Source organism: Terrapene carolina, unplaced genomic scaffold (assembly GCF_002925995.2).
Source record: "Terrapene carolina triunguis isolate 2854851 unplaced genomic scaffold, T_m_triunguis-2.0 Scaffold62, whole genome shotgun sequence".
In the NCBI taxonomy this organism is placed as follows: domain Eukaryota; kingdom Metazoa; phylum Chordata; order Testudines; family Emydidae; genus Terrapene; species Terrapene triunguis.
The window spans coordinates 28,809,014-28,822,652 of record NW_020664413.1 but is presented as its reverse complement, the minus strand read 5'-3'; the positions used below and the strand labels follow the sequence as shown (position 1 = coordinate 28,822,652).

General features: G+C 41.0%; 1 protein-coding gene across 2 annotated transcripts in view; it reads right to left on the bottom strand.

Moving 5' to 3' along the window:
* The window catches only part of GALNT5 (polypeptide N-acetylgalactosaminyltransferase 5), a 32,784-nt gene that overhangs the window by 4,837 nt on the left and 14,308 nt on the right, over positions 1–13,639 (bottom strand). Inside the window, exons 5-9 of one of the 2 annotated variants that reach the window (XM_024218998.2) lie at positions 13,236–13,355; positions 11,497–11,614; positions 9,960–10,283; positions 4,787–4,867; positions 3,468–3,629 (exon numbers count right to left, since the gene is read on the bottom strand). In XM_024218998.2, the coding sequence (XP_024074766.1) occupies positions 3,468–3,629; positions 4,787–4,867; positions 9,960–10,283; positions 11,497–11,614; positions 13,236–13,355 (805 nt within the window). The remainder of the gene's footprint in view (positions 1–3,467; positions 3,630–4,786; positions 4,868–9,959; positions 10,284–11,496; positions 11,615–13,235; positions 13,356–13,639) is intronic. The other variant, XM_024219007.2, reaches the window with a different exon arrangement.

Genomic DNA, 13,639 nt, shown 5'->3' with positions numbered 1-13,639 from the left:
ATTCCTGAACAATTCCAAACGAAACTAACAATAGCCATTGTTTTTGTAGGACTTGGACAACAGCAATGTTGTGTTCCACCAGCTGACTCTGTGCTAAGAGTTAAGGAGCCCTTGTGATGTGGTGTCTACTCCCACACAAGACTGAAATGGATTTAGATGGCCGGGCAGGCCAATTAACTGCACAGGCTGTGCCTGGAGGGGGAGCCAGGGAGCAGGGAATGGATTGAAACCAGGCTCAGCTGGGCAGGAACAGGTGAGGCCTATAATGCCAGGAAGCTGACAACAGACAAAGGCTGCTGAGAAAGGCTGTAGCCACTCCCTGAGAAGAGGGAGGAGGATTTGGAGTTAGTATACCCAGAGAAAGGAGGGGAACCGGGAGTGGTAGGAAGGAGTCCAGGGAAGGAGCAACAAGGGCTGCAGGAAAGCAGGCCATAGTTGCAGGTATAGGGTCCCTGGACTGGAACCCAGAGTAGTGGGTAGGCCTGGGTTCTCCTACCAGCCACTGGGGATATGGCACAGGCAGAGGACAGCAGACTGCCTGGGCATCCTGGAAAAACCTGGAAGGGGGAACCATGGAGTGATCTGGCTGGAGGGCTAAGTCAGAGGAAGCTGTGATTCGTAGAGTGAGAGGGGTCTGTAGAATGAGAGGACAATGGGAGAGACACTTCCAGGGGATGGCGTGACACCGGCTGGAGCTAATCCCCAGGGTGGCCTGGAGGAGTGCCACCAACGGTGAGTAAACCCCATGACAGTCTTCCATTCCCAGAGCAGTGCTGACTCCATTGCACACACACAGAAGTAAACCAAAAAAGCCATGTTTATTTTTAGTTAGAAATGAACCCTAACCACAACCCCTGATTTGAACCCTGGGTTTGAGAGGACAAGATTAAGATTAAATCCCTTTTGTGTGGACTTCCTCAGACCTGCAGGAGGGGAGAACTAAGGGTGTTCCTTAGCTCCACTTATAAGCCTTTTGGTGGAAGATGTTTTCTCTCCATTACCCCACATCCCCAGTGAGCAATTTACATTTTAAATTCTGTTTCTGCAAGGAAATATGCTAGTGACTTATTTTTTTATTTAAATATCTCTAGAGTTCTTTCACTTGCTGTATTAAGCTCAGTGGTGCAGAAGGTCCCCAGTGATGTTCCTGATTTAAAAAGTAATAACTTTTGAAATTGAACTTTAATCTAATCTAGAAAGTTTTGGTGTCAAAAACTAAGTCTTATTTCTCTCCATCTTTCTGGTTTTTTCTGTGTGTGTTTTCTGTCTGGCTTTTGCTGCAAAGTGGTTGAAGAGTTAGTCAAAGTTCAAAATGTCTATCTGTTGTTAGGATGTCATAATTCCAGAGCTCCTTGTTCAATTAATTTCAATTTCTGTGGAAAATTTCTACCTTGCCTCAGAACTAACCTACTAATTCTGAGATTAACATTTTGTGGATTTTAGGTGGTGGCCAAATTTGGATTAAAATGGAAACTCAAATGCAACCTTAACGATAAAGCAATTTCCACATTTCTCAGCAAAATAAGAATCACTCAGCCTGTCTCATTCTCAAATTCTGGAGTTATATTTTATGCTAACAAAAAAATATCAGTTTTAATCCTGTGTTACAAATCCAATTACTATATTCAATATATAAACTTTTGTTTTTAACCTCCAAGACTTTTAAAAATAGTAGATACAATAAACCTTAATATTGAGCAAGTAACTTACTCTCACTGTGCCTCAATTTCCTACCTGTAAATAGAGGTAATAATAATACTTCCTCTCTTCCACCCTGTCTTGTCTATTTAGATTAAAAGCTCTTCAGGGCATAGGCTGGCTTTTATTATGTGTATGTACAATGCCTAGTGCAAATAGCCCTCATCATGTCTGGGACCCCTACATGCCACAGTAATACAAATAATGAATAATAGTCACCCTCATTAATATTCAAAATAAAATAAATAAAATAAAACACCCAAACTCAGGAGATGTTAATAGTAACATATTGGGTAATGTTTTGTTTTTCTTTGTACAATGACAAGTCCCTAGCCTCTGTTTGCCAGAAGCTGGGAATGGGCAACAGGGGATGGATCACTTGATGATTACCTGTTCTGTTCATTCCCTCTGGGGCACCTGGCATTGGCCACTGTCAGAAGACAGGATACTGGGCTAGATGGACCTTTGGTCTGACCCAGTGTGGCCGTTCTTATGCTTTTCAGATGGCCCAGAAAGGATAATATTTCATCAGTGGAGGGTGGGGGAGAAAGGCATTCAAGTCTTTTTGGCTTGTGAGTTTTTATGGCTGTTTTCAAAGGAGGGGGACTGACAGTGATAACTTTCGACTGTCTTTCTCCCCACAGGGCTGGTACTATATGCTTCCAGTGTCCAGGGCTTTCCTAAAAACTAATCTGATCTACTTCAGTGAACTAAATGATATAGTTCAGGCTTGTCACTAGTTCAGTCCTGTGCAGGTACAATTATCTGTGTCCATTTGTGTTGAATTGGGTATTGTGGCTTTGTAAAATGAAACATGACTTTCTGTATCCTAGCAGGAACCATCAAATGTATCTAGTTTAAGGCTTGAAGTTCAGCCTGGAACAGTTTCTGACCATCAAAAATTGTCACTGTACCTACTGTGCAATCTGGTCTCATAAATGGCTGACAATTTTCTTTTATTTTTACAAAATATCCTGGCTTTTGTAAGGAGTGATTTTTTTTTTCTTTTTGGTTTGAGGAGGGTTTTTTGTTGTTTTAGATTGGCTAAAAAGAACAAATGGAAGGAGAGTCAATAATGGAATGTGTTATTGAATATCGATCAGGTAACACAACAGCTACACTTTTGTTTCCTAAATTGAAGGCTTCTCTAAAAGCATGTCATTTCAGAGGGGGAAAAATCATTTCTAATTATTCATGGAACTTTTTAATGCTTAGAGTTATCTACAAGCCTGAATCTTTGACTTTGCAGAGGTAGGAAAAAAGAGAACAAAATGTCATTTGAATGATTTTGTGTGTGTGTGTGTGTGTGTGTGTGGTTAGTTTCACTATATTACATTTTGCTTGATGCAATGCTAATGCAGCACACTGATATACACCACCCTGAAAGGTAAATGGGGCCATGGGAGTGAAATCACACTGGCAGCTGGTTAGCTTTCAATGTAACTTGGAGGAAATAATCTTGAGGATTGAAAACTGCGTTAGCAGACTAATGATCAGAGTGCCTGAAATAATTTGAAGTAATGTGTACCTTAGGAAAAAGGCGATTTTTGTCCTTTTTTCCTTATATCTATTCAGAAATTCACAAAGAGACAAACTAAATGTGTGTTTTTCTCTTTATATCTTTGTGAATTTGGTATAGTCTCTCTCACTGCCAAACACGTGAAAATCATACAACACCGGCAATAAGTATTGTTTTCCTTTGTTTAGTTTTATTTCAGGTGTAACTACGGTGGTAGTGGAGGGGAAATCATTACAAATGCTCTACTTACCAGTTCTGGTTGAAAGGGCACCAATGATTTATGCAACCATTTCAGGCTATTGTTTCTGTTATCGCAAGGGTACAGGCCCAGTGTTCTCTTTGCATCTACTGGTGCTACGCAGAAGTCCCCATGTTTTATTAGTCTCAGCCAAGTGTAGTTGAACTTCTGGTTCTGTGGAGGAGAAACAATAGCAGACTGATTTCAGTTTGGGTTTTGTGAGCTATTTCCCTTTATTTCTCTATCTTACATGTCTAAAAAATCCAGCCACATAAATCTAGGTTTTGTATAATTGTTCCAGATATGCCAGATTCTGTTCTATTAGTGTGAATCTGGAGTAAATTCACAGAGTAAAGTTCTGGTCTAAGGCCTGATAGTGCTCTCGGTGACCTCAGTAACCAGACTACTTCCGACTTTGATTAGAAAACAATCAGTCACTCAAACTGCTGTAGCTGAGATCAGAACATAGCCCAATAACTCAAAGTTTTCTAATGTTTGCATTAACAATGTACTATTACAGGGATTCTCAAACTATGGTCAACAAAGCATTTCCTGGTGGCCCACAGAGCAGAACGGAGTACAGGGTAGTTATGAGGGTGGGAGAGGAGAGGATCCATGAGAGGATCTTTTATAAACTGGACTGTAGAAATGAAGAGTTGGAGACAGCACCAGAACAAATTCTGAAAAGGGGATTTGTCTACTACTACCAACACCAGATTGCAATGGTGGAGCTTCAGGACTGGCCTCCCACGATGGCAGAACAGCGCTCAGTGACAAAAGGCCAACCCTGCCCCCTTTAGGACAGTTACTCTTGATCAATCCTAGCAGTGCCCTGATGTCTATATTGGCTAGTAATCAGTAGGGTATTACCCATCAGGAGGCACTTCCTATAAAAGACAACAGAGGAAAGTAGCCCCGTTTCTGCAGAAACTTCCATGTACCCTCCCTTCTATGCTGGCTTTGTTACTGTGGTAGAGTACACTAGTGGGCCTATTGTATTTAAAGTTTTCTCTCCACTATAGGCATGTATGGAATTTTGCATTTGAGTTGTATTTCAGACTTCTATTTGGTTTGGAGGGTCTTGGAGCTTTCATGAAATGGTGCAGGCTCCATTGCTTAGCTATTGCCTCTACAAACACAGCCCAGTACTCATTTCTTGTTTTACAAGATGGCATCTTTTAGCAATGTGCCTGGCAGTAAGGATTACATGAACTTCCAAGATGGACTTCAAGTCAGTGAGGTGGTGGGTAGGGAGATTCTTTAGCATAAGCAATAAAACTGACAATATTTGACATCCAATATACAAACCAGCAATCCCAAATACATCTTACCTTGTTGCTAATGTTACAAGTCTCAAAGGCCAGAGTGGAGTTTTCCACAGTAATGCATCTAGCCATAGCTATGTTAACAATCTGGGAACAAAATTAAAAATGGAAATTCAGAAAAGGGAATAACATCAAAGTGAGGCACAAAAACGCAAGAGACAGAACACCGCAAACAGAACAATTATAATAATACCTAGTTCTTATATAGTGCTTTTCATTAGCAGATCTCAAAGCGGTCAGTATCATTCTTCCCATTTTACAGTTGGGGTAAGTGAGGCACAGAGTGGGGAAGTGACTTGCCCAAGGTCACCCAATATATTAATATATAAGAGTATTACATTCTAATTAGCATAAAAACAACAAGGAGTTCTGGTTAGCATAAGAGTTTGTCTCTACATGAAAATTAATCTGGAATAAGATGGGGGTGAATTGAAAGCAGATTAACTATTACTGATTAACTCCATGTGTGGACAAGAGCATAAGAGAATAAGAGCATCCACGCATGGATTTAGCCAGGAATAGCTATTCAAGAATCTTCTAGGGCTTGTCTACACACGGAGTTATTCCTGAAGTAATTGGTTAGCATTATCTCTTTTACTGGATGCTCTCTATAAGAGAAACATAGTGTAATCTAGGCAAACTAAAGATAACAGAACATATTCTCTGCTGGTGTCAGTGGTGCCCATAATATCTGCTTGAACTCTTTTGTCTGCCAAGAGATGCTTTACATTAGCCTTTTTCTGGAACACAGGAGGCAGCAAGAGTAAGTTTTTCATTAGGCACAGCTAGCTTTCCTATTGCTGCTTCATATGCTGTAACGGTTATTGAAAAGCGATTTATAAATCCCCTCACATTCCTGCAGCACAGTCTAACCAACCCAAATGAGCAGCAGGTTAGGAGAAAAATCCTCTGAAATTGACCTTATGCAGACAATTTGATTGCCTGGCCAATCAAATCAGAGATCAGATATCTCCAGTTATCTTGGCCAACCAAAGCTAATTCAGAGTTAAAAGGTGCTCGGAGCTAGTCATGCAGCTACACTTTGTTAACGAGAAGGTCAAAAAAACAAAACCCAAAACCATAATAGCTGGCAAAGCCTACCTGCTGTCATCAGACCTCTGACTGGTGATGGATTCAGGACACAAGTGGTGGGATACATTTCTATTCTATTGAGGCTATTATACTGCACCCTTCACTGCTGCATCTGAGCATCTCCCCGCAGGGGATTAAATTACATCACTAGTATCTGTCATGTATCCTTTTCTTTCGTTCTCCTTCCCCAAGGGGAAAACTGTTTGTGGATTTTTATATCTATTTAATTTTATTATATATAATGTGATCTGTGTCATGTCGCTAAGATAACTCTTCAGCCCTCGCAGATAGGGTTGGCTGCCCTTGATCCAGTCAGTGAAAGGGTAGTATTGGTACTTATGGTAATACAAGAGCCAGCAGCAGTTGTGTACATACTACACTTTGGAAAGAAGGAATTTCAATTGTAACTTAGCCAAAAGGTTTATGATTATCTTTTTAAATGTTTGCATCATATTGGTGGGAAAAAAGAATGAGTGACAGAACAATGTCTGGCAGGAAATAGCTAGTTAGAAAGTGCAGATGCGAATGAGAATTTTTTTTTAAAAGTGTCTAAATATTTTCTCTTTCCAGATGTTCCTTTGTTTTTGTTGCGATTCAGGTGGCCTCAGGTCTCTCAGGTGTCTTGTATCTCTTCATTCTGCCTCTTTTGCTCTATTTTCCCTACAATTGCCATTACATCAGGGAGTCATCATCATGATACCTTGTTAGCATGACCATCTGGAGAATTTATGGCTTGCACTAAGCTTTCTTGTACTGCTGTTTGAATGACCAGACAAATGCATTCTAAGGGCATTTATGCATTCTGAAGTTCATATCAGAATGCTGCTTATACTGGGCTGAATTCTGCCAGGTACCAATTGCCCTCAGTTCACACACAAGGAAGTCAATGGAACAATATTGATTTATAACAGATGAGGAGTTGGCTAGATCGTCAGGCTCAATGGGTAGTGATCAATGGCTCCATGTCTAGTTGGCAGCCATTATCAAGCGGAGTGCCCCAACGGTCGGTCCTGGGGCTGGTTTTGTTCAATATCTTCATTAACGATCTGGAGGATGGTGTGGACTGCACTCTCAGCAAGTTTGAGATGACACTAAACTGGGAGGAGTGGTAGATACGCTGGAGGGTAGAGAGAGGATACAGAGGGACCTAGACAAATTAGAGGATTGGGCCAAAAGAAGTCGGATGAGGTTCAACAAGGACAAGTGCAGAGTCCTGCACTTAGGAAGGAAGAATCCCAAGCATTGCTACAGACTAGGGACCAAGTGGCTAGGCAGCAGTTCTGCAGAAAAGGACCTAGGGGTTACGGTGGATGAGAAGCTGGATATGAGTCAACAGTGTGCCCTTCTTGCCAAGAAGGCTAACAGCATTTTGGGCTATATAAGTAGGAGCATTGCCAGCAGATTGAGGGATGTGGTCATTCCCCTCTATTCGGCATTGGTGAGGCCTCATCTGGAGTACTGTGTCCAGTTTTGGGCCCCACACTATAAGAAGGATGTGGAAAAATTGGAAAGAGTCCAATGGAGGGCAACAAAAATGATTAGGGGGCTGGAGCACATGACTTATGAAGAGAGCCTGAGGGAACTGGGATTATTTAGTCTGCAGAAGAGAAGAATGAGGGGGATTTGATAGCTGCTTTCAACTACCTGAAAGGGGGTTCCAAAGAGGATGGATCTAGACTGTTCTCAGTGGTACCAGATGATAGAACAAGGAGTAATGGCCTCAAATTGCAGTGGGGGAGGTTTAGGTTGGATATTAGGAAAAACCTTTTCACTAGGAGGGTGGTGAAGCACTGGAATGGGTTGCCTAGGGAGGTGGTGGAATCTCCTTCCTTAGAGGTTTTTAAGGTCAGGCTTGACAAAGCCCTGGCTGGGATGATTTAGTTGGGGATTAGGTCCTGCTTTGAGCAGGGGGTTGGACTAGATGACCTCCTGAGGTCCCTTTCAACCCTGATATTCTATTATTCTAACTGAGGTATATTTATTGTATTTTAAGATAATCATGGCAATATTTGAAAATTATAGCTGGTTGAGCTATTATTAAAAAATGTAGCCGCTTTCCTCCCTTTTTAGATTACTGAACCTTTTATGAACTAATCCTGATTTCTGAGAGTAAATCTGCGGTTAATAAAATATTTTCCAAGTAGCTTTGATTAATATTATTCATCCTACTGGTAGCTTCTGAATGATTATTTCAGTAATCAGTATTTATTTGTGTTGTGCTATTTGATCAACTCTACTGGAAAATACGGTCCACATCGCAACTAAAGTAAAGCAACCTTAACTCAGCTTCACTGACTCCCTGGGGATTCCCTGAGGTAGAGAAATATCTGGGAGTTTATAGCCAGCAGAGCAGCTCTTTACCACCCCTGGCACTGCCCTTGGCCTGGGAGGCATGTTTGAGGTGTGGCAGAGTATGGCCATGTCTGCTCCTGGCTGCTGGAATAACCTAGGAGGTAAATCGAAGCAGTACTGGGGGGCTGAACTGCCCCACAGCCAGCATCTGTGCCAACAGGTGTAACACTACTTATGCTCCTGCCCTCAGCAGGACAACACAAGCACAGCTGAGGATCTGACCGATTACTTTCAGGAGTGCTACTCTTGCTAAACTAGAACTCTAAAACTAGAACGACTTCCAGAAGCTGACAGAACTACATATGGTAACAAAGCGCCTTACTTTTGTGACCTGGGATCACTGTCACTTGTTCTTAACATTCAGATTTTTTAATTTAAATTTATGCTGAAATTATAAATGAAGTAGCATGTCCATGATGCCTCAGGAGGGACTATTTTATGCTTTTGTATTTTTAGAAATGTTTCCAACAGCCCTGAACTTTGGTGAAGAAATATGGACCAAGATCAGAATCTACATTTTGTTCACACACACACACATAAAGAGATGCTGAATATGTGAATAATTAGCACATTGTGAAAATGAGACTCACCTGACATTGAAGTTCACAGAATGGTGTGAATATAACATCAGAGGAAGTTAAAGGGAAGTAAATTCAGAGAATACACACAACCTGATCCTGCTACATTCCTTACACAACCACAACTTCCATTAAAATCAATGGGAATTTGGGGTGGGTAGGGAAAGCAGGACTGAACACAAAATATTTCTGAAAAAGTATTCTGTCCACTATACCTTTGTTGCATTTGTATAAGTACCGGAGACTGGGTTTTAGCTGCACTTTGATATGTGATATGACTAGGGTGACCAGACAACAAATGTGAAAAATCGGGACGGGGGTGGGGGGGCAATAGAAAACTATAGACGAAAAAGACCCAAAAATTGGGACTGTCCCTATAAAATCAGGACATGTGGTCACCCTAGATATGACTGTTTGGGAGGATACTTCTACTTTTTTGTTTGAAAATAGAAATGAGGCTGTTTTTATTGTAGAAGAGAAAAATAGATTTCTAGTGCACTCTAGTGGTGTCAGGCTCTCAGTACAAAACAATAATTATTGTTCATGTACTATATCGATTCCATGAATAAATTATTGAACCCCTAAAAATCCTGGAGATTATAGATAATATATCTCTGCATCCACCATATCTCTGTCTGTAGCCACAAGTTTTCTGAAATATAAACTCCGGAAATGAGGTAAATTGCTCAGATGTTTCACTATTATCTTGACTACTATGGGGTAATTTATCATGTCAGTTATCACTGAAGAGGCTTGTTAATGTAAAATTTTGTCTTTTGGGGGGGGGGGGGGGAAGAGGGAAGTGCAAAAAACATGGACTCTTCATTATCAGAAATGTCACCCAATAGAAAATGCGAAGAGAAACACAGAAATACCAACCAATAGGCTATATCTTCAGATTTGTCACCTGTCATAGAGCAAAGAAAATTACTACAACATAATGAAACCATTTTGTCCTAAACCATGATCTGCAGTAAAGGTGAAATTCACCATGGCTGAGGGAGACAGTATGAGGCCCTCTGCACCTCTAGGAGTCATTGAGCTTGTGTGTCACAGCCCAACCATAGAAAGTAAGTTTTTAAATGAAGAGTGACTCGTTAACACAGAAATGTAAACATGCATTTGTAGTGCAATTTGCCCTTGTAAAGTTCACATACCAGCCCACTGGCTTTAACAAGAGGAGCTTCCAGGTCTGGGTAGATGTTCGCCAGATACCACTTGAAGTTTTTGCACTTAAGCTTCTTCCGCAGTTCTATTTGTTGAGTCAAGTCTCCAACATCCAGGTTTTTCTGGATTAAGTGGTAACCATGTCCATAGAACAATTCTTTGTACTCATCTAACCAGACCTCGGCAACACGTGCCAAATTCCGCTCCACTGTTTTTATCCGGTCTTTAGGGAAGGAGTACGGGTTGTCATTCCTGAAAATATGTCCAACTCTGGAGCATGGGATGATCTCAATTTCTCCTCCACACATCCAGACCTGGCAAACAGAGTTTGATTTGATAAAAATGTTGGTCAATGGTACCTTCTGGTATACAATAGATCTGATTTTGAAAAGTGGCCTCAATTTTTGTAGGCACAATTTTGTGGGTGTAACTTGCACTTATGTGTAGGCTCAAATGAAGAGAGCCCAATGGGAAATGGTCTGTGTTGGGTGCACTGTGGAGCAGTATTACCCTAGGGGGAATCCTCTCAATCAGGTACAATCCCTTCAGAGCTCCCTAGGCCACATAAGGGAGGAGCAGCATATGCCTATCTCACCAACTTCTAGGCTGGTGTGGAGGAGGCACACAGCCAAAGCCCTGCTTCTTCCTGACCCATTTAGAGAGGTTTGCCTAGCAGAGACTGTGTAGTTGGTGTATCTGGTCCCTGTTCTGGGATGAAAATGAAGGTTTCTTGGGCCTTTGTCTATGCATAATACCTGAGTATCTCTGCAATTCAAATACTTAGATGCCTTAATGACAGTGTTTGCATGAGCAATTAATTGGTGGTATATGAAAAATGCCTCTTAGGCTGATAGACCAGGAATTGAACCAGAGACTTCCCGAGATAAAATCGTGAACTGCTACAGCTTGAGCTGAAGAGCCAAGCCTTTATCATGACTGGCGCTAACAACTCCTTTCCTTTGCGGGTCAGTACACAGGGGGATCTTTAATACACTCACCCGTGAGTTATAGATGGAATTATTTTCAGGGAAAAAACTGTAGCCACAAAAATGGATGTCAGGGAGAGATCTTGTTAAAAATCAAGTCAAATGTGTTATTCACGCAGACTAACTTGAAAATACTGATAAACAATCCTCCGAGCATTGCTGAGTTGAACAATAATTCTACACCTGGCTTGTATTAGCAAAAAATCATAAATAAATGACGAGCATAGCTTGTGGCCCATGTTCCAGGCCAAAAAGGAAGTAATTTCCACAACAATCTTTAGAAAGGGGAGGAGAGCCTCGGGTTTCAAAGCCATTCCTTTTTGCAACATACGTGAATGCAAGAGTTACTGTTTAAATCAGGAGGGTTCAAAGTTCATCCTTAACTGCTAGTAGAGGCCCTGATTCAGCAAAGCACTGAAGAATATGAATTGGGGCCTCAATGAAATTCAGAGATAATAGCATTTAAATAGAATTTACAAGAATTCAAATTGACTGAAAGAAACATTCAGTAACATTATTACTATTTAGGAAAGCAGCATACCTTGAACGAAAGCTCCATATTTTCACCTCCCCAAACATCCAGGCCAGGATCATACGTTCCAAGTTCAAAAAAATACTTCTTATCAATAGAAAATAATCCACCTGCCATTACGGGACACCTAGGAATGAACCACAGACCTTACATTGTTATTCTGTGGGACAATAAAAATGCACCTGCAACAGCACCCCTACACAGGAATAGCCTGGAAATCATGGACTCCCTGTGACAGGTGCTAAGTGTAACACCCTATGTTAATTTGCACATATAGAAATGGAAACTAAGCAGACACTAGATAGTTAATGAACAGAGAGAGCAAACAGATCAGTTTGAAGAAATGGAGAGACCCATTGGATATGAAAATAAGCAAAACCACACTGTTTAAAATCTGAAGTTAACCAAGTGACAGTGAGAGCACCATATGTGTTACCTCGCTGTAGACAGGCAAGCACACTAACAAAATGGATACTAATGTTTAAAAAAGCATGTGATGGAAAGTAAACACGGGGCAAAGCCTTGGTTAGAAGAAAGTACAGTACGCTTTGGCAAAGTGGCTGAACAGAAGCTGAAAATTTTAATGAACCACTAAGGTAATTTTCTGATATCAGTTTTGTCTGTCTGTTTGTCTGTCTGTCCAGGTTGGTGCCAGAGGAACTGAAATATCATCTTGGGCTCAAATTTTAGATTAAATTTCTAGAGGTTTTTTTTTTCCTGTTAGAGACTAGAAGCCAAATGCTTTAATCAGTGGTGCAAAGTAGAGTCATGAGATAAGTAGCAAGGTAATACAAAAAGAATGGATATAAACCAGAAAGGCCACCATACAGATGATTCTCATCCTATGGAAACAACATTGTCTCTCCTATACAGTCACTAGGAAGATGGAAGGAATCAGAGACAAAGACCACTTACTCCGTATGGTATCTCCTAAAACAGTCTGGGCTGGATTCTCCACATCACCCATTTAGTTCTGAACACAGTCAAGGGGAATGAGATGTAGGAACCAGTTATGGCTCTCTGATCCTGCACTGTCCAGCCCTGGTACAAGTCAGAGCTGCTGGGAGCTGATCTAGTCTATTTGCTGGTGTGAGGTCCCTCTGTGTCCTTACGCTAGTGGGGGATTGGGTAGAGTGGAGGTCCATTCTATCATGCCCCTCATCACCTCTCAGCCCACTCTGCTGCAACCCTGATTCATCACCTCCCTCCTCCTACACCAAAGGAAAAAGCGAGTGGCACAAAGTGGACTTTGCTGGCTGAGGAATCCCACCCCCTAACTTCAAGTGCTGACAACAAACCCAACATGATTTATGGCTGATAAGTGCAAAGTCAGCCCAGTTCTTTTGATTTTAAGTGCACCTAATTGCAAAAGCTTGTGTGGCTTCTGACATAAAGGGACCATTTGCTGCTGCAGTGTGATTGTTCTAGTACATGACCTTTATCTCTGGCTATGCCAGGACTGGAATCCCTTGCCTGTTATGCTGAAGCCCTTGAGGCCATGCAGCATCCAGCAGAATATTTACAGCTCATGGGATTTTGAGCAATGCCTGTTGTGCTCTCTGTGACTCAGGTTGGCACACATCAGGTGGCACGACTTCCTACACAACTTAATTGCACAGATTTTTCTGGATGTTGGCCTTTCTGTGCCCATTTATGTAAAAGGGGAACTTTTGGCTCAAAAAAGACTAGTTTGAAGCTCTGATGAAGGAGCATTTCTGCTCACAAAATGCTTAATTTTATACTCTTACCTTATTATATCTGTTTCCTTGATTTTATCTTTCTCAATGACCTCTGGAGGAATCTGCCTCCATCCAAAATTCATTGGCCAGGTAAAAATCCCACGCTGAAAGTTATCCACTGTCATGTAACTAAACACAGAAAAAGAAAGCTATAATATCAAGTTTTTAAGCAGACTCATAATCAAAAGGAATAAGTGAAAATGAACTTGTCTATATAATTAAAGCAAAAATCCCAAAGATTTCTTCATGTATCTTCTTTGAGCACTAAACATTCATGACCTACCAAACAGTAAATGCAAATTGTGGTAACTGAGGTAGTTGTATGTATTTTAATATTTGTTCATGTACATTTTTTTCTTCTTTTAGTGAAATAATTTGTGAAAAGTAATTAGCAGGTTAAGTAGTTTGCCTTC